General features: G+C 35.7%; 2 protein-coding genes and 1 long non-coding RNA gene across 4 annotated transcripts; 1 reads left to right on the forward strand and 2 right to left on the reverse strand.

The window, feature by feature from the left end:
• Nucleotides 1–5,591: 5,591 nt before the first annotated feature.
• LOC145620999 (uncharacterized) lies at nt 5,592–7,132 on the reverse strand. Its single transcript, XR_014108330.1, has 3 exons — nt 6,769–7,132; nt 6,431–6,505; nt 5,592–5,840 (listed from the first exon to the last, which is right to left on the reverse strand). It is a non-coding gene; the product is annotated as an uncharacterized LOC145620999 (long non-coding RNA).
• Nucleotides 7,133–12,834: 5,702 nt separating this feature from the next.
• On the forward strand, nt 12,835–15,505 carry LOC145621064 (UDP-glucose 6-dehydrogenase 3-like). Its single transcript, XM_081675797.1, has 3 exons — nt 12,835–12,925; nt 13,443–13,539; nt 13,856–15,505. The coding sequence occupies exons 1-3, from the start codon at nt 12,921–12,923 to the stop codon at nt 15,254–15,256; spliced, it is 1,503 nt and encodes a 500-aa protein (XP_081531923.1). The 5' UTR covers nt 12,835–12,920; the 3' UTR covers nt 15,257–15,505.
• Nucleotides 15,506–16,473: 968 nt separating this feature from the next.
• On the reverse strand, nt 16,474–19,846 carry LOC145620793 (F-box/LRR-repeat protein At3g48880-like). 2 transcript variants are annotated; one of them, XM_081675505.1, is made up of 3 exons: nt 19,710–19,846; nt 17,627–18,022; nt 16,474–17,053 (listed from the first exon to the last, which is right to left on the reverse strand). In XM_081675505.1, the coding sequence occupies exons 2-3, from the start codon at nt 18,013–18,015 to the stop codon at nt 16,519–16,521; spliced, it is 924 nt and encodes a 307-aa protein (XP_081531631.1). In that variant the 5' UTR covers nt 18,016–18,022; nt 19,710–19,846; the 3' UTR covers nt 16,474–16,518. The 2 variants fall into 2 exon arrangements, with proteins under 2 accessions (XP_081531631.1, XP_081531632.1); XM_081675506.1 differs by lacking the exon at nt 19,710–19,846 and having other exon boundaries at nt 17,627–18,032.
• Nucleotides 19,847–26,442: the final 6,596 nt, after the last annotated feature.

The following is a 26,442-nucleotide window of genomic DNA, read 5'->3' on the forward strand; positions in this document are numbered from 1 at the left end:
CAACCACTTTGAGCCTCGACTAACGATTGACCTTATTTATTCAACCCACATTTACCTAACCATGGGATGGGAAGGTGTGCAATTTGTGTAACATTCAAAGAGCAAGTTCAAAAAAAAAAAAAGAAAAAAAAACAAAAGAATAAGTAAGTAAAAAAAAACAATGTATAAAGGCAAGTGTTCCAATGTCTTTGATACGAACACATCTCGAATTGCGTCTCTCATCAAGTGCTTGGTACCGTGCCTGAGAAACATGAATGCTAAGTGAGTGATGAACCGCATGATCTGTGATTGCCTACATTGATTCAAATGAACAAAAAAAAAAAAAAAAAAATCAAAGCAAAGCAAAAAAAAAAAAATGTGAAAGATAAAACTTGCGAATTTAAAATTTTCAAATACACAATTGCATATCTTGGGGGCTTCTCTCGGGTCTTGAGCCTTTTACCCTTTTTTTAAAAAAAAACCATCAGCTTAACTATATTACAACCCTTGAAAGACCTCTTTGAGGTTACATACACTTGTGCAAAGCTCGGTTAGAGCTACGTTCGACCTGATTCCTAACGGATCGGATACGTAGGCAACCTCACATTGAGGTGCGGCCACATTCATATTCATATATATGCATGATCGAGTCAAAGAATATCAAATGCTTATCTCTAAATCCCTATCCATTTAGAGCTAGACTTGGGGGCTTGAATCCGTATCACATTAGCTTACCCAGCCTAAAGAGTCATCATATTTGACTCTTCACACATATATTTCCATCACCGTAACCTTTGCAGCCTCACCTTAGTATCACTTTCACACACTTCACTCATACATACATAGCCATATCATCTTTCCCTTTAAGAACCCTTTATCATGAAATCTTGTTTCAACACTGTTCATGTCATCATCTTTCAAGACAACATTCATTAGAAGAAATATTGTATACTTGCCTGGCTTCCTGACCTGAGCAATATTCATTGTTTCACGCATCGCATAATGTGCTGAGCAACATTTATATATCAAAGATCTATAATCATGCAAAGCATATCGTGCTTAGCTCCTTGACCTAAGCAACGTTCATTATGAAATAATCACTTCATCTATATACGTGCTTATCCTCCAGACCTAAGCGACGTTCGAGATCATTTCTTTACACCATATATGATGCTTAGCTCCATGACCTAAGTTAATTTATCTATCGTGTCAGATGATGTAATTGTCCTTAGCCTCCTGGCCTTAGAACATGTATCATGCATACATTATCTTCAAGAAAAGCAATTCGATCCATGCATGCGATTCATTTCGTCTTGCTGAACGGGAAGTTCAAAAAAAAAAAAATTCACGTCTTTCTTTTTCGGGAGAAATTCGGTACCCTCCACTCATCTCATGACGAAAATGACGAAAAATTATTCTTTTGTATTTTCGGTTGCTTGTGTCTGTGCACACACTCACTCAATACACATATACACAAAATCACAAGTCATACACATGTCATGTCATGCTTGGTCAAGTCATTGGTCAAGTCAATTGGTCAAGTCAATCATAGTCTATACGAAACCCTTCTACACGAGTCCCTTGACAAATTTTATTTTGCAGGTCTTATCTACAGCCCACGTCCGGGGACAAGTGGACCATTTACAGCCCACGTCCGAGGACAAGCGGACCATTGACAGCCCACGTCTGGGGACAAGCGGACCATTTACAGCCAACGTCCGGGGACAAGCGGACCAACTACAGCCCACGTCCGGGGACAAGCAGATCATCTACAGCCCACGTTCAGGGGACAAGCGAACCAATTACATCCCACGTTCGGGGACAAGCGAACCCTTTACAGCCCATGTTCGAGGCGGGGACAATCGAACCAACTACAGCCCACGTTCGGGGACAATCGAACCATCATCATTTTAGTGATCATCTCCCAAGCGAAGACGATTCACGGCGCAAGGTTCTCGATACCCATAGACTTGCATTTTCATCATCAGACAAGTTTTTCCTCAACATGGAAAATTGTCATTTCTCGACTTTCCTCAAGCATGAAAAGTATCTCAGCCGGTGGGTTTCTTCGAGCATAGAAAACTGCCAACATTATCTGTCGACTTTCCTCAAGCATGGAAAGTATCATCCGGTGGATTCCTTCAAGCATAGGAAGCTACCAAACTCATTTGTCATCGGTACACTGGTGTCAGATATGCATTCGATCCCTTTACTCTTTTATCTGTGGAACTAACATTTTTCTGCAAGTATCGGCGTGTACAGAGTGATTTAAGATCGCAGAACATCTTAAATCATTCTCCGTCCCTATCGACTACTTTGACTATCGTTTTCAAAACTAACGTTTCTACAAACTTAGTCAAAGTGGGGGCTTCTGTAGACACCTAAAAATGTCTCCCCAAAACCAAACCCGATGATGAACAACCTTTCACCGCCATTATTAGTCGGGTTGAGTATGTAATCTTTAGAGTGCTTAAATCCATGCTCCATTCAATAAATTTGATAAAACAATCCAATTCATAGCCCATTTTCCCAAATCGTAACTTATTTTCCTCTTTTCATGGCTTTAAACCCAAAATAATTCATTTCGTGTCCTTTCTATAAAAACGTTTTGATCATTTTATTTTGGTCCATAATCTGGGTCCAATTATTAAATATTTGGATGGGGCTTGAAAAGAGCTTTCCAACGATATGTTATAAGCCCAAATCCGAGTAATAAAGAATAAGTTATGGCCAAAATACTAAACTGAGTCTAAATCGAACCTAAGCCCACCTTACCTACGACCCAATAATCATGTGGAGGGTCAAAAGGATTTAATCCCACTCCTAATCCAATTAGGATTAATTGGATTCTTCTATAAGATTATAAAAGATCTTAATTATCCTTTTTGAAAAGATAAGATTAAAGAGTTTGAAATAGAATAAAACTCCTCTAGTAATTCGATTCGAATTGAAAGACATTCAAAGATAGTCCGAAATTATTTTCGTGCCTCACTGTTTTTATCTAATTCTTAAATGTTTGGAGAGCTCTTGAAATTATCTTTCCAATGATATATTATAATATTAATTCCGAGCTATAACGAAAAAGATGAAAGAAATACGAAACTCTATCCAAAACTGACACCGTCCCACTATTTCGGCCATATCTTTTATTATACAAAATATTTTAATCTGATTTTAATTGGGTTAGAAATTAGATTTCAAGAGCTTTCCAACGATATCTTATTCATCTTATTCCGATTTCTGGATCAAAAGATATGATAAAAACAAAAACCGTAAAAACTGCTGTCTATCGATCGCAAGAGTTTTATCCGATTCGAATTCTTATCTTTTCTTGATTCGACCCCTTTTTTTCCCTATAAATAGAGGTCATATCCCTTTTTCAATCACCAACAAGGTTGATCATCAAATCACTCTCTCTTCCTCTCTTCTACACCAAAAATCATCCTCTCTCCCTACACCAAAAATATTATCTCCTCTCTCTCTTGCTCTAGCCTAAACTCTATCAACCCTATTCTCTCATTTTATATCCCTTAAGCACTTTAAGGATTTCATACAATACCCGAAGTTCTATACTTAAACCAAGGCGTGAAAGGTAGAATTAACTGAGGGTTTGGACCAAATCATTTCTAAATTTATTTAATTTAATTTCCATTTGATTTATTTTTATTGAAGTTACTAACAGTTTATTCATGATGTATCAATTCAAGGAAACGTGGAAAGTGAGTAATTAATCACTTCATTACTCTTATTTTTATTCTTGTTGCTATTAGCATGATTAGGGTTATTATTTGATTTGACTGACGCTATTATTATTAAATTGCTTCCAATATTGATGTTGGTTTCTATTGTTATTATGATCACCATATTGCACAGTGCCGTCTTAGACATTTTTGGGGCCCTGAGAAAAATTTTAAATAGGGGCCCTGACCCTAAACTACAAAGTGTAATTTATACGTAATTTAGCAACAAAACATTTTACCCCTGATTATTGGATTAATAATTTGAATTATTTAATTATTAATTTTATACCATCGCGTATTAATTAAAATTTTGATGGCATCACAAAATTTGAAACGAGAGAGAGAAGAGGGCAATAATATAATCCTTCTATTTCATAATAATCGCAACACTAACACATATGTCAATGCACAAATTTAACTATTAATATTATTAAGAAGTATAAAATGTAAATATAATGATATATATAAGTTAATCCAAAAATATTTTACATGAAAACATACGTTTTTTATATATTGGTAAAAAGTATTAGCATGGTTATGGACTTATGGGTATAATTAGTGATAATAAATAAACCAAATATGTCTCATATATTTCTAGTATTTAAAAATTCATTTTATTTTGTAAAAAAAAAATAAATAAAAAATCACAATGACGGGGCCCACTAATAGGGGGGCCCTGAGCCGTCGCTCATTGTGGTCCCCCTAATAGACGGCCCTGATATTGCATGTTAAAGGGAATATGTAATTAAAAATAACGCCTAATAAGATAATTTGGACAACTGGTTTAGGTTCATTTAATCTTGTTGTTTAATTAAGTGATCACAATATTTTAGAATAATGTGTGCATTAATATTCAACCAATTTAGCATAATAATAGTTTGGAGCAAATTGATATTTGTTTGTATGCCTTTGAGATCGCGGGTATACTTTTCACAATAAGAATCGAGTAGAGTCCAATACGGGCGAATGTGACTCCATGACTCACTTCGTACCATCATCCCCGATCCTCCTTTCGTGGTTCCGAACCATATGGAGTTAGTAATCTCATGGATTATGAATGGGGTGTAACCTTCACGGGTCAATCGTTGTTGCCTTTCGTTGTCCCTGGTTGCCTTAAATGATCCGTGAACGGTTTACAAGTTCCTTAAAAACTTGTTGGCGGCTCCCTACTTTCCTTGTTCCTAATCGTGTCCCTAATCGTTATGTCAATTCCCACTTCCTATGAGTGCCAAGCATATTCACAAGATGCTTTAACGTAGGCGCACTTCAAACGACGCCTACACTAGCATCATAACCCCAAGCTTGAACCCCACTGTGATCATACACTTAAGTATGGTGGCGTCCAAAGGGAAAGAAAAGAGATCAAAAGAGTCGCCAAAAAGTTTTAGGAACTTGTAAACCATTCACGAGGTGAAGGTTACACCCCTCAACGATCCAGGAGATCGTCAACTCCATAAGGTCTTGAACCAAACAGGGTTTGGGGATGAGGGTACGAGTCCAATCTACAAAAGAGAGAACCCGCCCTATAAAATAGGCTTCTACTTTATTCTACTCGTATTCATGTGCGCTTTTTTACTAACATGCAAACATTATATTAATCCTAAACCTGTTTATCTATGTTCGTTGAATATTAATGCACAAATTAAGCTATTATTGGCAATCACTTGAATTAAAATCACATTACCCTAAACCAAATTATAAGTTATCTTATTAAGCGTGATTTCAAGTACAAATTCTCTTTAAACATGCATAAAATTAAAGGCGTGATCAAGCATGTAACGCCCTAACCTCTAAATCAGTTATTAAGAGAATCTTAACAGTGGAATTAACCTAACACGGTCGGGACGTCACTGCCGTAAATCTCTTGGCCGTAAATCCCTCACGAGATTTACAAGGCAACAAACATACTTAATTAACAAACTTGATTTATAAAACATAGTGATCTATTTATAACAAACATTATTCTTAATTTTTACAATAGAAATCCTATCTTATCTCAAACTTTACTAAGTAGCTTAGTCTTACTATTCAAATTAAACAACTTAAATCTATAACTACTATTAAGTGATAACTGAAATTAAAATCCTCGCTACTACTCGTCTCCATCATCCCCAGCAGAACCTAAAACATCAAAACATAAAAACGGGTGAGCCGAAGACTCAGTAACGAACTACTCTAGTAGTGTAACATCATTTCAATTCATTTTAGTTAATAAAACAGGGAGAATGGAATATCTTAAAACATTTAATAAAATTCATATAATGGTATATATAACGTTCATATTAACATGCTAGTCGCTGGCAAGTATGACATGGCGGAACGTCTTCCGCGATGGGCCGGTGCCCATAACATAGAGCAGATGCTCGACATAGTTGGGCTAATGCCCCATGGGTACATGCATGACCGAAAAGTAACCTGTAAACATATACTGCCAGACGGACTAGGTCTTTCACTGTTATTTATCATGTTGTGTAACTTTTACATAAGTCATTCATAGATTCATGACATACTTTTGTAAGATCCAAAGATCAATAAAACAACGTTTATCAATAAAATCATTCATATAAATCATTAAACTGAAGTACATTAATAAACACGTTCATCATCCCGCAAGTCATTAAATCCAGAGATATAAATAACTTTCAAAAATGACATCATGATTTTATAAACACATTTCGAAGGGAATTGTGGGTACTAGCAATAGCCGTTACCTCGATTTACAGTCTGATAACCTTCCTGTTAGCCTTTATTCTATCGTTCTCACTGAGCTCCGAGGTCCGATTCTTCTTGAAAATATAAATTATTGCATTAGTGGGAAAAATGATTAAAACTATACTCTTTAATTATTTTAGTATAAAATCAACAAACTTATTTCTAAATACAAGTAATACCATACGTAGCTTTATGACTCAAAGAAGTCATAGTTTTTCCACTAAATCATTAACTTAAGTATAAGAATTATTTTTGTATTACAAGAAAAACAATACTAGATATAACAAGATTTCTCTTTAAAGAATAAATATGAACATTGAAACAATACTACTTATACCTTGGGCTAATTAGTAGTATACGAAGCAATAAGGTAATGGGTCTTAGAAGGCCATTTTCATTAGTTTGACAAGAAAGTTTACGAAAGGAGAAAATAAAGTATATAATGAGTTAATGACACTAGTGAACGGTGATGACGTTTTATATATACATAGAGTAGTATGGTTGCTAGAATGAACTTGAAAGAAAGAAGAAGATAAGATCAAGATTTGCTAAATTGATAATCATGGGGTTTTGAGTGACCAATTATATGGAAAGGCAACATTAGACTTTGTATTATAAAGCTCTTAACCGTGAGGAGAATAGAGAAGCAAGAGGTGGGTTTTGTTTTCTAGTTGAATGAAGCAAAGTTTATCCTTTGCTCTTTTGTTTCTTAACGGTGAAGGATCAATAGCTTACAAGAAAAGATTATAAAAGTTTATTAAGTGATAAGATTATCACAAGAATTAGGCAACTAATGGTAAAGGAAACAGTGAGAAATGAAATTATCAATTCTTTTCTTAGTGGTAAAAAAGGGATGAAGTTAGGAGGTGGATTTTGTCTCTTATGATAAGTAAGGGCATTTTGGTCATTTTATTTTCTCGGGTAAAAATACATATTTTGATACAAATCTTTAAACATTTTACTGACCGGAAATAAGCTGTAAAATAATAATTTACTTTCCTTAAAATTAGCTTCTAAAATAATATAATATTAAAATAAAATTCAAGATTAAAACATTCGTTCTTGTTAAAACAGAGACAAAACTTTAATTAAGCTAATAAAATAAATATTAGCGTATAATAAATCAGGTTTTAAAATCTCGGGTATTACAAAGCAATAACAATAATAATATCAAGCAACATAATAATTATAACAATTAGGGAAATTCTCTTTGGTGAACTCCAAGTTTTTAAGTTTCCAAGTGGTAAACATTCTTAAATTTTATTATCAATGATAAACCTAAATTTTGATTACCATTGATAAGTGTTATTTTAATAAAAAATCCTAAACTATAGTTAGTTAGTTTTTTTTTAATAATTAAATTATTATAGAAATATTTTTTTAAAAAAAAAAACGCCACCCAACCAGCAACCCCGACCACCAGCCCTCCCTTTGCCGGCGCCACTGCCACCCAGACCCCCTCCCCTTTTCTGGCGCCGGCGACCAGCCGTTCCCCTCCTTCTTCGATTTCCACCTCTCTTCCCTTGTAACCACCTGGAACCTCACCTCCCCCACCCTCGAAACCACCTGGAAACCTCCCCCACCCCAAAAACCCTCGGCGACCTCTCCTCCATCCCCGAAAACCCCGGCCACCCAGCCCACCACTCACGAAAAAAACCTAATCGGCCCTCATACACCCTCACAAAACCCTCGGTGAACTCTCCACCACCCCCGAAAATTCTAACTGCCCAGCCCACCACCCTCCAAAAATCTTAAACTCTTTCCCCACCCACAATTAGGATTTTTCGAGGATGGCGGCTGGGGTTTTCGAGGGTTTTGGGGAATAGGGGAGAGAGGGGTTTCATGGGGTGGGTTTGGGGGAGGGGATGGGCTTGGCGCCGGCGCCGGCACCGACGTGGGGGAGGGTTTTTTTGGTGTTTTTGGGTTGGGTTTAGTGTTTCTAGGGCGGCGAACAGAGGTTGGGAGAGGTCGGCGTTTCCAGGGGTGGGGGAGGACGGCGCGCCGATGAAGGTTGGGCGGTCGGTGCGCCGGCGTGGGTGGGTGCAGGGGAGGGGGAGCTGGCTGTGGGTGGGGGGAAGGGGTGGTTGATTTTTTTTTTTTTTAAATTTTAGTATAATTATTAAATTATTAAAAAAATAATTAAAAACCTAACTATAGTTAAATGTTATTGTTAAAAAAATTAAAAAACCAAACTATAGTTAAATTTTTTATAAAATATGATAATTAATGGTACCATTAATAATTATAAAAACTTTAGGAGTACCAAAGATAATTTTAAAAAACTTTGTTTACCACTTAGAATTTTATAAACTTGGAGTTTACCAAAGAGAATTCCCTAGAAATTATAATCATAATAAGGCATAATAAAGCTTAATAATAATAGCAAGATCCTAGGCATGATACTAACAAGATTAATAACAAATCCTAGCATGTCACTAAACATCAAAAATCAAAGCTTTAAACAGAACATGGTACTAACATAATATAAGAAAGAGTAAAAGGCACCCTAAGCATGATACTAGAAAGCAATAAATAACATCCTAACATGATACTAGGAATATTAAAACAATATAAGCATGCTTTCTACATTGAAATAAAATAGGGAGTAAGCTAATTACTTACTTTGAAGCCTTATACCTTTTTCTAATAGCAAAATACACGAGTTAATAAACTTCAATGAAAATAATTAATCAAAGAATTAGAATTGAAAGAAAGAGTTAAAAAGTTTAGACTGGATTTGGAACCAAGCCCTCAAAAAAAGCATAAACCTTTCACGTCTAGGGCGAAAGCAACTTCGAACTTGGCTAGGTGTTTTTGGATCTCGTGAGTGCGGAATTTTGTTTGTAAAAGGGTTGGTTTAGAAAGAGAGAGAAAATCAAGGAATCCTTGATGAGAGTTGATGAATAAAAACAGGGGTTCAGGACCCTATTTATAAGAAAAATAGTCCGGAAATAGGTAGAATTTGAAAAGGAATAAAATTCCACGCTGTCGCCGCAAAACGACCTTGTCACTTGGCGACAAGCTCTGTCACGTGGCGACAAGCCTGTCGTTTGGCGACAGCTTGGATTTTCACGCGCTTTTTATCACGGAATCTACTTGTCAATCAAAATTGATCTGTAGAGTCCGTATGAAAACCAAAATCGTGTTTTTCATAAAATAATATTTTATTTCAAATTAAACTTATCAATCCACAATTATCAATTCTAATTCCATAAGGTTTTAAGAGAACCTTCTAGAGAATTCTAGAAGACTATAATTAATCCTAATAGCTTTAGGAATGATAATTGACATTGGACCCTCCTCTAGATCATTAGGCCGTATGTAAGGATCAAACCGGGCCCAGTTTAGTATTTTGGCCATAACTTCCTCATTATTCATCAGAATTTGGCTTATAATATATCGTTGTAAAGCTCTTTGCAAGCCCCATCTAACTACACTATTATTAGACCTGTATCATGGACCAAACTAAACTGGATTGACTATTTTCATGAAATAGAGTTGGTTTTTGAAAACAAAAAGAAAGATTTTTAATAAAAAGTAACACTTGACCTTTCACACTTTCACTTCATTCGATTATGGTTCGACGCGAAAGGCATTCATCACTGGGTTTGGTTTTTGGGGAGATACAAATGGGTGTCTACAACACCGTTTGATTATTTTTCAATAATCCAACCTTTAATGTCAATCTGCTTCAAATAGCCTTAAGTTACCTGTAATCGGTTGAATAGGTATTTTTTCAGTTAAGATCAATTTACACGTGTCACAACGTGATTAGTTAAAAAATAAGTTTTAATTTTAATTTTTAAGGAAATGATTATTATTAATTACCATTAATTAATTATTTTAAACTAACTTTTGTAAAAATAAGGAAAAATTGGCCGCAACAACACCAACAATGACAAAGGTGCGTGTAGCAGCACAACCTTTTAAGGGTGCGGTTTACAGCACAAACTATGTAATTGGGTGCACATATTAGCATAAATGACACTAATGAACTAAGGTTGCATGGAAAAAAGTGGAATCTTTATTATTTTATATAATTGTTTAAACATTATTTAAACATATATGATTTTCCATCATGCGTAACTAAATTAGCCTTACCTTTTTTTTTTTTTTTTTCATTTAAGCATTTCTTGACCTCCACCATTATATTAAGCGGATTCCTTAAAAAAAAAATTGTGCTATTATTTTCCTTTGTTCGCTTCTCCAATTACTATTTCTAATATTGATCTCACATGATTGACTTAGTTTCCTATCCCTTTCCACCTAGTTAAATACTAAATTGATAAATAAAATAAAAAATAAAAAATAAAATCATTTAAATACCTTAATTCTACAAGATTTCAGGATACATAGATAACTTTCTAAATACTAATATCAAAACCCACAAAGTGATTTCAAATACTTAATTCAAAAAATAATTTTAGAGTTGGATTTTAGGATATGTCAAATTGATTTTTTTGTTTTTGATGTACAACACTTAAATTGTGGAGGTTAAGAGAGAATTAATTTAAAGGGAAAAAATTAATTATAATGGAAGAGGAAACTAAGTCAATCATCACATGAGATGTAAAAAAAGTAATTGAAGAAACAAACGATAGAAAATAATGGCGAAAACTTTTTGAAATAATTCAATTTAATGGTTATTTAATTACATGTGATGGAAAATGGAAAATTAAGTAGAATGAAATTAATCAAAAATATTTTTAAACAAAAAGGCATTAAAAATATTTAAGATTTCACTTTTAGAAGAAATCTACATTTTGCCAATGTCATTTATGTTGTTATGTGCACCCAAGTGCATAGTTTGTGATGTTGAGTGCACCCTTGAAAGGTTGTGCTGCTACACGCACCTTTGTCATAGTTGGTGTTGTTGTGGCCAATTTTTCCTAAAAATAATTAAAAATATAAAAAAAATTTAACTATTTTAACACCCCCAGCCCCCAGCCACCTCCTCAACCCCACGATCGGCCTAAACCAGGCCATATTCCCCCTCGCGCCCACATCTCAACTCCCCCGAGCCACCGCCCATTCCCTACCCTCTTCTGTTGCCTCTAAAACACCACACTTGTTATCGAAACAACGAGCCAAAATCAATGTGTTATCGAAACAACGAGCCAAAATCAATGTGTGGGAAGGGGAAGGGACCAAAATCAAGGCGTGCGAAGGGAAGGAGCCAAATTCGGAGCAGGTAGGAATGGCAGTAGGTCGGGTCAAATGGGAGACCCGCCTCATCCGCCCAAGTGGGGCAAGGATGGAGGGAAGTTTGGCGAGTGATGAGGCGAGGATGGGTATAATAATTGTACCCACCATGGATGGTGGGTCAGATATGGATTTTAGAGTAAACTTTCCCCATCACCGTCTCATACCCGCCTTATACTACTTTTCGTAAAGGTTGAAACAAGCTTGGAAGAGCTTAGAATCTAAACTGTAATCATGTAAAATATTTTATTAATAACATTAACGTCGTATACAAATTTTGTCAAGTGGATGTAAAACTAGGTTTATTAAAAATAATAATTCATCATATTAATGTCATTATGGTAGCGGGTATGAGGCGGGTATGGATATCCAAATGGGTGGTGGTAGATGAATATTAACTTGTACCCGGCGAGGCGGGTGTGGATGTGGAAAATTGCACCCGCCATGGATGGTGGGGTTGGGATGGGTACAAGATTTTTAGGCGGGTATGGGATTGGAGGCACCATCCTCTGCATCCGACCCACCCCATTGCTATCCTTAGGAGCAGGGAAGGGTAGGGGCGGAAAAGGGACAAAGGGTGGGGTTTTTCCAGGGTATGGAGGTTGGGATCGAGACGGGGAAGGAGTTTTTTTACTTTTTTGAGGGTCGGGGTGGAGGTGAGTCGGCGATTTAGGGAGAGGAGGGTGGGTGGCCGGTGTAGCGCTCCGGCGCTGGTGGGCAAGTATAGGAGTCGGGCCGGTGGAGATGGCAACCGTGGAGGGTGGTTGGACTAGCGGTGGGAGTTGTTTTTTAATTAATCAAATGACAATTTTTAAGTTTTTCTTTTAAAATAAAATTATGATTTTTTTTTTTATCAATCAAATGCCGACACTTGTCGCGTAACTTTCTTTAACAAGTGAAATGACCGGTTGTGACCATTTAAAACTGACCGGCATTAAAGGTCATATTATTTAAAACTAATCGAAATGTAAATTATTTTAGATGAACGAGGCAAAAGCTGAATTATAGCTAGCAATTTTTCCTTTATTATACTCCGTATCTAAATCTCTAGGAATTACGGAGTACTTAATTAGAAGCTGAAATAAATTGGGCCTTAGACAGTGGGCCCTGGGCTTCGGTAGCACTCTTTGGCGTGCCGTGGTCAGCAAGCTAAAACGAGACTAGCTATTTCCCTTACAAAACAAAAACAAAAACAAAAAAAAGTTAAAACGAGACAATATACTAGTGGATCAGATCATACAACAGAGACGCAATTTCGGAAGATCAGAGGGTAGAGCAGCAAAAAAAATGAGGTAGTCCATCGATGTTGCTTGATTTGTTCATACAATACATGAATTTGGTTGCTTAATTAGGTCATATATTTGATGATTCTAACTTTACATATTTGTACTTTAGCTAAAATAGTTTGCAAACCATCAACAAATCAATTGTATTCAGTCTATGATAATAAGGGTTTGGCAATTAAGGATGAAAATCAAAGAAGAAACACAAACAATGGGAATAGGGTTGGACAATGTTGTTAAATGGTTGTCAAGCTGATTCTTTATATTAGTGTAATTTTTATTGTGTAATAGAAATTGATTTCTGATTATGGAGAAAACCCTTTTGAAGGCACATATATTAATTGTTTGAACTTATTATATAGCTTATTAATTGAACATTGCTAAGATCAATTTCTGTGTAATTTATGATTGTTTGGAACTTGTATAGCTAAATATTAATGATTTTGATCCTATAATTTTAACATTTTGTATGTGATTATAACTTCAGAAGAAGTAACATACTTACCTTAAATTATTTCGACTACAGTGATATGAACGATTCTTCTGATTACGATGATCAAGATATCTCCGACGATGTAAGTAATCCTAGTGGTGGTCCTGATGATGAAGATGTTACACCACCTGTAAGTTCTAAACATTATTATTGTTTTTGATAAAATTTATTTCTTGTTACAATATATCTTAACACATGTGTTTGACCTTATTGTTTACAAACAAAATATATAATCTGTGCAAACTTCACTAGTTGGTATCATTTGAAATGCATTAGATTAAACTAATTTTTATAACATATATACTTTGATGATATTGGTATGAAATATTTTGTTTGTTTGATACTTATACCTATAAGTAAATATGGTTTGGATTATCAACAAGTTTACAAATTGTTTTCGCTTGGTTTGATGATATTGATAGGAGGTATTTTTGTTTCATTTACAGCCCATGTTGGAAGATATAGAAAGAATATGTTGTATAGGTGGAGGAAGGGTTGGAGTTTTAAGTATGATGGTGCTTGCTCACTATTGGCACGATAAAGATTTCGTTGTTTTGGATAAGGATGTTGAGAAGATTAATGATATGAATGGTATCAATGAAGCAGATGAGAGAGTTATGCCTTTTTCTGAGCCTGGTATGGATTTTTATCTTAACGAAGGTATTGACAGGGGAAATCTACATTTTAGCTCCAATATTGATGAAGAACTTGATCTATGTCAATTGATTTTTATTGCGGTTGACATTCCTCTCAAGATAAAGCCCAAAGTACTCAAGAATGACTTGGACATCAAGAACTTTGATGATGCTATCAAGAGCATACTCCAATCAATCGATAGAATACTCGTTAGGAAGTACGTAGCTATCAAATCTACTGTACCAGTTGACTATAAATCAAACATTGCAGACCACATTAATGGGTTTAACAATGCTGGTTATCTTAGCGTCATCACAAACCCGGAGTTCTTTTCTGTTGGCACCGCTGTTCAAGATTTGCTACATCCTCAGAAGGTGGTATTAGGTAACTTTTATGAGGGTCAAAATAGTTTAATTCTTTTCAGGGATTTGTATGCAGGAGTGGTCAATGTTGATAACATCGAAATCATTGGTTCACAATCTTCTGTGCAAATAGGGAAGTTATTATCTAATGCAGTTCTTGCAGCTCAGTTAACACTTATGAATATAGGATCTACCTTATGTGAAAAGGTCGGCTCAAATTTCGATGATGTGAGAAGCACCATAACTGCAAACTCAAGATTGAATCAGGATTTTATCAATTCGAGACCGGGTTATGGAGGTATGGGTTTGACAAAAGACATAGATTATTTGGCATATTTATGTGAATATGTAGGGATGACAAATGAGAAGAAGTTTTTTACAATGATTAGTGAGATGAGGAGAAGAAAGATGGATGAATTAGTGCAGACTGTTTCACACATGATCGGAGGCTCTTTGGATATAGCTATATATGGATTTTCTAATAAAGTGGATTCAGATGATATCAGAGAATCTCCTGCAATTTACATTTGTCGATCGTTGTTGAAGATTAATGGTATTCGTCTGAAAATATTTGATCCATTAGTTTCTGAAAATACGATCCTGAAATGTTTTGCTCCTAGAGAGAGAAATCGAATATTGGTTGCTGATAACATAGAAGGTGCTTGGGATGTTGAAGCAATGGTCTTCTTAGTTGAATGGCCAATGTTTGCTACTATGTTGGAGGAACAGCGTGTTGAGCTAGTTAACACAATGAGAAGGCCAGCCTTTATCTTTGATTGCTGTGATTTGATTGACGATGTGAATGGTTTTGATCATATTCAGATCTACCGATTAGGAAAACCTATATAGTATGCTGGTGAGGTGAAGGTGAAGGTGAAGGTGATAGTGATGAGTTTTGATGATGATTGAGATGGCAGATGATGGGGGGAAGCAGGGGATCAAATCTCCATTTCACACGCTCCTTTGAGTTAGATTAAATGTTAATGGTTTTGTAATGAAATTGGGTTAATTTTAGTTTGAGTATTGAAACTTTAGTACTGTAATATGATTTTGCTTTGATTTTGAACATCTCTTAATTCGTACTTTTGCTCTAGTATTCTACTTATTGGTGAACCTATTGGGTTGTATACTTTGATATGATTACATGTTTATTTCATCAAAGTGGATCGTTTTGCATAGGGTTGGAAAAAATTGACACAACACAATACCCAACCCGAGACTTACAACTTTGGGTCAAAACTCTCATCCTATTTAATTAATTAGGTTGACAAGAAATTTTTGCAAAAAAAAAAATTAAGGTTGACAAGAAATTAAACAGGTTAGATTAAAGTTGAAAGTTTCAAATCGTAAGTGACACACCTAACACGTCAAACCAATATTAAATCCTTTGAATGAATAATATCATAAATTGCAATCCATTACGTCAAAAATAGAAAATTGCAAACCACACTATCGTTTCACTGAAAACTTTTATGATATAAATATTTTGGCGGCCAACTGACTAAAAAAAAAAACCAGCGACAATTTGGTAAAAAGACAACATTTAGCTCAAAATATCTAATTTTTTCAACACTATAAAAATCCTAATTTAACTTTTTTGTGTTTTTAATTTTTTTTCGACAAGCTCTTTAAAAATCCTTATTTAATATGAATTATTAATTTATTTATGTCATCCCTTTTTTATTTTGCTGAATCCCAATACCAAATTTATATTCAATCCGCTTGTCAAAAGAAATATTATTTTCAATCCCTTTTAAAAAGTTTCGTTAACCAGGGGTATGAAAATTAAGTGAAAATTGATACTTAAACTTTTTTTTATTATCTTGAAATTTGGTATAAAAAAACACGGAAAAGAAACTAAATTAAGTATTCGAGAGTAATTTGTCGGAATTTTTTAAATTTTTTAGGTTAATTGTCACCTGAGATTAGTTTATTTACCAAATTGTCGCTTAGGGTTAGTTTTAAATTGTCACTAAGAGTCTTTTTTTATTTACCAACCTAGTCAATTAGCCATATTTTGGCTAGTAAAAATTTTGGGTGAGGGAAATTTTATCACAATTTTTTTTTTATAAATTAAAATTTTATAGACAACATTACAAGAAGATTAAATTTTAAATATACTTCCAATAACGATAATTTGCAAGTCGACCCGTCATTTTTGGATAGCAGCGTTTCCAAGTTGCAGAACATTTAGGACAACGCTGTTTAGTGCACCTCAAGTGCAACTTTATACCAGCAGCCTTACAGCGAATCTCTTCTTCATTCCACTCCACGGATTGAGAAATCCCAATACTAGCAGTCTTTGAGCAGTCACGAACACAGAAACTATGTCGGGTATCCAACACCTCCAATCGTTTGTGCCCATCTAATATTGTTGACAATGCAGTGACTGATAAAGCACATGAGATGAGATACAATCGTCTGAGTCTAGGACATCTATCACGGATTGCTATTGCTGCAGCATCATTCACAACCCCAAATAACTGAAGACTTTCAACCTTTTCAAAGCAGACTGAGCAGAATACAAACAGATCTACAGGACACTTTACTTTCTTCAACTTCCTCCAATAACGCATAGCTTGCATAAAACATGAATGTCTGTAACCCAATGCCTCAGAAATAACCAACCGCTGCAGCGAGGGTGTCCTGAAAAGTGCATATAAATTTCATAAAGAAGGCATACCCTAAGATTAACATTAGCAAATTGCATACTGATATCTTGATACATGTGATGAATCCAATTTTATCTGTAGTACTCCGTTATTCTGCCATCTTAATAAAATATCATTCAGTGAGTAAAGCCATCTTCAAGAGTCCCATACCCGGATTTTTCCTCCCAAAATGCCCCTGCTACTTAACAATCAACTCCCAAAAACCACTATATACGCCTAAAACATTGAAATGAATGTACCCACAACCCCTGTTATCCTTTAACTTTCAGGAAACATCCTTTGACAATTTCAATGGCATTCTCAAGATCCAATAAGTTAAATCTCTATAAAGATCAACCATAGGAATTCACACTGCTGACAAGTGATAATAAAGACTGGGAAGGAGCCAAAAAAACATTCCATTTTCAATGGGATCAACTATAAAAAGACAAAGTTGACAAGAAATTCATCTACCTTTCAGCTATATAGACATACTTGTGTGTTGTGTGACTGGCAAAGTTTTACCAAGGCACAATACAGACAAAATTGACAAAAAAAATTCATTTACCTTTTGGCAATATAGACATACTTGTGTGGCTTTAGCACAGTTTCACCAATGAACAATGCAGAACAAGAGTCAACTGGCTTAATATCCAACATATGCTTCAGGAAACAAAGGTATCTTCTCTGAAACCTGGGAAAATCACGGTCATTCTTCAACTTGTGGGAATCTATGACTTTGAGGTTGATCACACCACAAGGTGACAATGAGTCTAATACTGCTGCCAACCACGACTTGCTCACCAAACATGCAACGTAAAGCCTACAACGCCAAGGCACTCTGTTAATTATACCCATTAATATATCGTAGTCCAAGTCATCCCAGCTTCGCACCATAGTAGGGCCAGTTTCCGCCCTAGATGCTGCTCTAGAAAGTCTTGCAGCCTTCAATCGCATCTTTATACTGACAATATATGACAGAGGGACAAAGAGATTCAATCAAAACCAACCATAAAATGGCTCCATAAAAAGACATGCAGTAGATATAATATTCGATTGAATTCGATTTCTAACCACGCTTTCTACCTTCTACAACACAACCTAAATTAGATGCAATTGCACAGCCATCAGATGTTGGAATAATTTCAAAACTAGTTTTGCTTTTTTAATGCAGCGAGCTTCTAAATAAAAAACATGACAACTGAAGAAGTGATGACAAAATGTAGATCCTAAGCAATTTTGGCCAACTATACATACATTGCATGGCCGAACAGCTAAAATAACGTTGCCGTAATTCAAAGTTTGCCTTTTTAGTCCATCATGGGTACTTGAGGTAAAACGAAGAGTCCGAGTAACATAGTATATATATATATAATCAGACTAAAAAGCGCAGAACTTTCTTGATTTTGACAAAATATATGAATAAATCCATCAAATATTATAAACATATGAAAACCCCAATGCCCAATAACTAACAAAGCAATTAAGAAATGCTAAACATACCGCCAATTGAATCAGAATAAAATCCAAAAAAATATTTATATTGAGACAAAACTAAACGCACGAAATTTTCTCAAATTTAGCAACATATAAGAACCCATCAAAAATTATAGCCAAATGAAACTATAAATTTCAACACCTAACAAATTAACCAAACAATTATGATTACAACAAATCCCTTCTGCAATATTCAAACTCTGCATTTTACCATTAATACCCAATTATAGTCACTTAGATTATGAACAGAAGACGAACAATTACCAAATGATGAGGCAATTACACAACTAAAATCTTAAACCCTGACAGATTGAGTTCCAATTTCCTCAAAACAGCAACAATACCAATGGATGTGACAGAAATGCAAAACCCTGGTGAACAGAATTCGAAGTAAATTATAGTTTTTTTTTTCATTAGAAAATTCAGATAAGGGGATTAGTCAAACTTATTACTTAACTACACTATACATCAGTAAAAAATCATTACATATCACCTAATAAGGGTCTATTCTATTCACCTGATTTTAACTTATATGAACTTATCTAAATTTAAGCGAACTTATTAAAACTTATTGTAGTTGTAATTTGAACTTGGATAACTTATTAGTGAATCAGTGTCAGTGATCAATGCAATTAATATTTTACATTATATTGTTCGTTAGTGTTCAATTCACTTTTAAAACAAAATGATAGTGGCCATATGCAAACATGTAATACTTTCAACTAACCATGTTTTAACAGTAGTTTACTAGTTTCTACAGCTCCTGCAACAAGAATACTATACCATAATTACCAACCATGATTTAACATCAAACATTCAATTCCAAAATAAAAAAATTATGAATTCAACTCTTAAAATGTTCACTCTTTTTCATCATTAGTTAATCACAACAATCAAATTAGGGAAAAGAGATCTAATTTCATATTCAATTATCTCAAAAAATACATAATTTTAGGGATATTTGATTCAATAATCAAATTAGGCTGATAATTTTCTTTTCTTTTGGTTATGATGTTGCATAATCTGAGAATTTAGAACCAATAGTTCAGATTTACGAACCCTAAACTTAACGCGCTGATAATTGGATTGAATTAGATCAAATATAAACCCTAGATTGTAAATTGATATGATGATAACAACAACAAACAACTTACCTTAGAAGCTGCTTCAATGGGGGATACAAGAATTTGATTCAACGGAGAACGCTTCCATGGAGTCTACGCTTCAATGAAATAAGTGAGAGATGTAGGAAACTAGGAATGGAGGCCTTTTAAAAGCCATCACCCGCCACATTTATACAGTAATACGGCCAATACGGGTTAGATCCGTCTAATTAATAAATGGCCCGGATCTTTATATGATTGTAAATGGGGCAGAGTGGGCTTTATAAGGGTTTTTAGTAGAAGCGATAAACATATCAAAAGACATTGTTCACTAATCAAAAGCAACATCAGGAAACATGCTCTTGCCAAAATAAGGGTGCATTACAGCAGCTTGCAGTGTCATACATCAGATGTGGCTTGTCTGAGTGGGGATATCAACCTGGCTGACTTGTGAAGGACCCTGTTGTACATCAGATTGAGAAGGACCTTGGTTAAGTACAGAACCATCTGCACCAAACAGGACTGGCCCACACCAAGTGGTAGCCTTCCACCTCTTGAGCCCCTGCCACCCCTTGAGCCCCTGCCTCCCCTTGAACCTCTGCCTCCTCTTGATCCCCTTCCTAATCCTGTCGTAGATGCACTGCTGCTCTCTCCACCAGAAGCTGAACCAGTCCTCCCTCCTCTAATCATTCTCCCACCCCTCCCAAGTTGGCTTGGCTGTGTTGTAGCCTCATGATATGACTGAGCAGCAGTAGGTGTTTGTTGTTGTTGTTGAGGTGCAGCTGCAGTTGCTTGCTTCTTCGTGGGAGGCTGAGTGGCAGTGGAAGTTGGTTGAGCACACTTCCTTTTGTTGTGGCCCTTCTGATGACAATTACTGCATGTCATCTCCATCCCTGTTCTAATGAGGTGACCTGGCTTAGATGGATTTTTAGATGGGTCTTTGATCCTGTTTTTCCTAGGTCTGCCAGGCCCTATCTTAATAGGGGGAGGGTCCATAACACACTAAACTGCAGGCCAGTGTCTCTCCCCTTCACAAGGTGGAATTGATCCTGCATGAAAAAAAAGGTTAGACTTACATAGGTATAACATAAAGTCTGTGTTTGACTAACATTAAGCTTCATACCTGCATATGCTTGCAAATACACCTCCTTCCAGTAACATCTATCAACATAAGACTCAGCTTCTTGGTGCAAGAAAAAAAATGCAAGCCACTGCATGACAGCATGGTATTCCAACCATGTCCCACTTTCTACATGTGCAAGTTTTTGCTTGTAAATTAACAACCAGAGAATCCAACTTGTAGCTCACATTAAACAATGTCTCTGATGAAGGCATAACATCACAATATGCAGCCTTATTCTTCTCCTTTTCCAATCTTGTCTGGATGTTTGGACACAGAAAGGAGTTGCATTTCTGCATTTCCAGCCTTTTCAACACAAGCCTCTGCATCAAGTTGGCCCTTATCTCTTCAAGCATGTAAATCAGATGCTTTGTTCTTGCATTGATGATGTAGCCATTGAAGGTTTCTGCCATATTGCTTGTGATTGCATCTGTTTTGACTTTTGTATCTAAGTGGGATCTGCAGAACAATTTTGGATTGTATGCTGTAAAAGCATTTGCTGCATCAGGGTCCAGCTTCCTCAGTGCTTCAAGATTTTCATTGTAATCTGCCATGTTGTATGACTTGGCTAATTTCCAAAACATCAGCTTCAGTTCATCCCCTTTGTAAGTCTTGTGCCAGTGAGCATATATGTGCCTAGCACAATGCCTGTGTTCTGCCTTAGGGAGAACATTTTTCACAGCATTTAAAAATGCCTAGTAGACATCAAACATTACACATTATCACATCCACACATATCAAAAAAAGAATACATCAACAAAAGGTACAAAAACTCACCATATGTTCATCAGATATGATGCACACACCATCACCATCCCCTAGGCCAAGATTGCTCTTCAGATGCTCAAAAAACCACTCCCATGATAAGTTGTTCTCCCCTTCTAAAACTGCCTAAGCTATAGGGTACATTTGCTCATTCCCATCCCTACCAACAGCTGACAATAACTGGCCCCCTAAAAAGGTTTTCAAAAAACACCCATCCACACATATCACCTTCCTGCAGCCATCTACCTAACCCTTTTTCAGACCTTCAAAACAAGTAAACATCCTCTGAAATATGGGTGGTGCAGGCTGCTTGCTGAGTTTTGCTACTGTCACCAACTCAACAGAGCTACCATGGCTACTACCCTTCAAAGCTGCAATGTAACCTCCAACCTTAGCATATTGGTCATGCATTGACCCATGAAGCATTCTGTGAGATGCATACTTCACCTTGTATGCAAATCCTCTTTGAACAACTACCTTAAAGGCCCTTCTGATAGTTTCAACTATCTCTTTTGCTGGCCAATGGGGTCTGTTCTTGAAAACCTCTAAAAATTGCTTAGCTACCCATTTAGACTTCAACTGTCTATTCCTTTTCATGTTCCTGTGACAAGTGTGCTCCAACTGCACTATCTTCACAATAAAGGTTGCCCTCCTACTCTCCCAAGCACCATACAAATAGAATGCACAACCCTCCACACACTTCACACCTAATCTTTGATTTATTTTGATGTTGCTTATATCATAATACAAAGCCCTTCCTTGTAAAATAGCATACTTAGATACAACATCCCTGAAAGCCTCCCTGGATGAAAACCTCTGCCCCACCTTCCAACTGAAAACACTGAAATCAGTGTCTGCACTCACTGAATTCCCAGCCCTCTTCCTCCTTTGCTCTCTAGTTTCTTCCTCATCTCCACTATTTGGTGGGGTTATTAAATCATCTTCACTCTCATCATACTCACTAGCATAACCCTCTGCAACTACTGCAGGTGCTTTCCAACCCTCCCTATCAGCCTCACAACCTAGTTTACCCTCAGCAGCCTCCTTTTGTAGCTGACTTGCAATCTGCTGTAACTTTGCAGTACAAGTTCTCACCCTCTCCCGTGTTGTCAAAGCCTCCTCATCCACCTCAGAGTCATAACCATCAACACCACCAGCTAACAACTCACCATTTTACTCTTCATCATCATCCAAATCTAAGCTACCATCAGATTCATTCCCTTCACCTTTGCCCAAACTCACAACACTTTTCCCTTTATCAACAGCTGGATCATAAAGGGGATCTTTCTCATCTCCCTCCACCTCATCACCCAACCCTAGAATCTCCCCCCAATCCAATGGACTTTCTGGTCTGTTATCAACCCAAGCATCATCATCATTTAGGAGTGTACTGTTTGAGGTCAGATCTGGAAATGGAGAGTTATCAATAAGAAGAGGGGCAGTGTAGGGAATATTTCAAGCATTATGATAACCCCAAACTTGAACCCCACTGTGATCATACACTAAAGTACGGTGGCGTTCCAAAGGGAAAGAAAAGAGAGCAAAAGAGTCGCCAACAAGTTTTAGGAACTTGTAAACCCAAAAGACAATCCAAAAGGACCATCAACTAGTCCATAAGGTCTTGAACCAAACAGGGTCCGGGGATGAGGGTACGAATCCGATCTACAAAAGAAAGGACCCGCCCTATAAAATAGGCCTCTACTTTCTTCTGCTCGTATTCATGTGCGCTTTTCGAATAACATACAAACATTATATTGAACCTACCCTGTTTATCTATGTTGGTTGAAATTAATGCACAAATAAGACTATTATTGGCGATCACTTGAGTTAAAATCACATTAGCCTAAACCAAATTATTAATTATCTTATTAAGCGTGATTTCAAGTACAAATTCCCTTTAAACGATCATAAAAGGTGTGATCAAGCAATAACAATAAAATAAATATGAAGCAACATAATAATAAATCAATAAATAAATAATAACGATGACAATAACATGATAAGGCATAATAAAGCTTAATAATAATAGCAAGATCCTAGGCATGATACTAACAAGATTAATAACAAATCCTAGCATGTCACTAAGCAATAAAGATCAAAGCTTTAAACCTAACATGGTACTAACATGATATTAGAAATAAGTAAAGGCATCCTAAACATGATACTAGAAAGCAATAAAATAACATCCTAACATGATACTAGGAATTAATCAATAATAAACATGCTTTCTACATTGAAAGAGAGTAATAAGATTACATACTTTGAAGCCTCGTACCTCTTTCTAATAACAAAATACACAAGTTAGTAAACTTCAATGAAAATAATAAAGAACAATTAAAGAATTAAATTGAAATCAAATTAAATAAAGTTTTGACTAGTTTTGGACCAAACCCTCAGAAATTATCAAACTTTGCACGTCTAGGGCGAAGACAACTTCGAACTTGGCTAAGTAATTCTAAGTCTTGTGAATGCGGAATATTGTGTTTAAAAAGCTAGTTTAGAAAGAGAGGGAGAAAGAAAGCATATATTGCTCAAGAGAGAGAATAGAGAGAATTAAGGAAGAATTGATGAGAATTGATGATAGTTGATGATTGAAAAAGAGGAGATATGACCTCTATTTATAAGAAAAAAAGAGAAGGTCGAAGAATAAGAAAAGAAATCCGAATTCAAATCGAAATAAAACTCGTAGACAGCAGTTTTTACGAATTTTGTTTTTATCATATCTTTTGATCCAGAAGTCCAAATAAGTTATATAATATGTCGTTGGAAAGCTCTTGAAGTCTACTTTCCAATGCAATTGGAATCAGATTAAAATCTTTTTTAGATAAAAAGATATGGCCGAAATATTAGGACGGTGTCAGTTTTGGATAGAGTTTCGTATATATTTAATGACAAACTTTTAAATAAATCGGATGTACAATAAATATTGAACATCCGTTATAAAGTTACCCCTAAAATGAACAAAAGTTACCTTAATATGAATAAAAGTTACCCTGACATAAATAAAGGTTACGAAGTATTTATGCTTTACTGATAAAAGTTACCCAAAAAATTGTAAAATTGACCCTAAACTTAATAAAAAGTGACCCCCGATGTACAGTAAATTACTGTACACCGGATGTATACAAAAGTTATTCATATTTAATATCTTTTTCGTTATAGCTCGGATTTAATATTATAATATATCATTGGAAAGATAATTTCAAGATCTATCCAACCATATAAAATTTGGATAAAAAATATGAGGCAAGAAAATAATATCTGACTATCTTTGAACATGTTTAAATCCGAATAGAATTAGGAAAGTTTTAAAAAAGGAAAGTTTATATTTAAATCAAATTCCAAGATCTTATCTTTTCAAAAAAGGATAATTAAGATATTTTAGAAACTTATAGAAGATTCTAATCAATCCTAATTAGTTTAGGAATAGGATTAAACCTTTGGGCCCTCCTCATAATCATTGGGTCGTAGGTAAAATCCGGTTTGGGCCCAGTTTAGTATTTTGGTCATAACTTCCTCATTATTCATCGGAATTGGGCTTATAATATATCGTTGGAAAGGTCTTTTAAGCCCCATCCAACTACACCATTATTGGACCCTTATCATGGACCAAAATAAACTGAATTGGACGTTTTCATAAAATAGAAATGGTTTTCGAAAACAGAAAGAAAGAATTTTTAATAAAAAACTACCGCAACACTTGACTTTTCCACACTTTCACCTTATTTGATTATGGTTTGACGTGACAGGTATTCATCACTGGGTTTGGTTTTGGGGAGACACAAATGGGTGTCTACAGGCAGGCTGGTAGAAGGAAGCTAAAGGAACAGTATTTTATTTTGCTTTGCCTTTGTTTTTTGGGAAAACAGAAATAGGTTGGGTGGTTGTATCTGTATTTGTGGAAGGACACAAAACAATTGATGTGGGAGCATCTTTCTGTGAGGGAGCATTTTTTATCATTAAAGGTAATTGTGGGGCCCTCTTTATTGGTAGTTTATGCTGTGCAAAGTCATGGGTCAAAGGTTGTGCATGTTTTTTTTGTACTTGTGTTGGAATAGGATCTAACTTAGGTAATTCAACCCGTTTGTGTACATATATCTCCACACACCTAAACTTTAGCAGCATCTCCCTAAACCCATTCACTTCATTGTCAGAATAAACCTTTCTCAACCCATTCTCTAATGGCTCTCCTGGTTCCAAATACAGCAAAGACTCTACATTTTCAACCCCACACTGTTTTGCATAATCCTCTAACCACCACCAGCATAATTGATCAGGATCAATACTAAAAGTCCTACCAATTCCACCCTCATACACTAAAGTACCATAACGCGAGGTTTTAAAACGCCCCCCATACCAGTACTTAAGAGTTACAGCAGCAAAAGGATCATCCATCTAGCATTAAACATAAAAATACCATCTTTTAGACACAAATATAACAACAACAGCAATAACAATCACATGCACAACTAAACCTAACTACAAAACACAACCAAAAGAGTGCAATTTCAATGCAAAAAATTCAAAAAAATTCGCAATTTAGCCCACAATTTTGCACAATTCAGCATAATTAAACAATTTTAGGGTTTTTCGAATACGTACCATTGATAATTCGTGGAAGTGAGCACCCAAAGACCTTCCCCAACTGCTTCAACTTCACTTCAATGGTTACACGGATCCAGTACAATTGCAAAGCCAATTTAGGAAAAGAAAAATTTGGGGACCAGCAATTAGCAGAAAGGGAAAGGAGAGTATGGATTGAAAGCGAAAGAGAGAGTGAAATTTGGGTAAAAAGAAGGGGTGAGGGGTGCTTTTTTGAGCATTAATGGCTGATTCGACACAGTTGGTTGAAGAGAGTAATGGCGCTTCAATTAGTTTGGGAGGGAAACTAACTTCCCA

This window comes from Chenopodium album, chromosome 27 (genome assembly GCF_948465745.1).
Source record: "Chenopodium album chromosome 27, dcCheAlbu1.1, whole genome shotgun sequence".
Taxonomy (NCBI): domain Eukaryota; kingdom Viridiplantae; phylum Streptophyta; class Magnoliopsida; order Caryophyllales; family Amaranthaceae; genus Chenopodium; species Chenopodium album.

Bases quoted from the DNA above. Each gene is read 5' to 3' on its own strand.
- LOC145620793 (XM_081675505.1), bottom strand. From the start codon at position 18,015: ATGCGATTGAAGGCTGCAAGACTTTCTAGAGCAGCATCTAGGGCGGAA. The intron at 17,054-17,626 runs GTAAATGAATTT...TGCACTTTTCAG, and splicing joins TATGTCTATATTGCCAAAAG to GACACCCTCGCTGCAGCGGT.
- LOC145621064 (XM_081675797.1), top strand. The intron at 13,540-13,855 runs GTAAGTTCTAAA...TTTCATTTACAG, and splicing joins ATGAAGATGTTACACCACCT to CCCATGTTGGAAGATATAGA.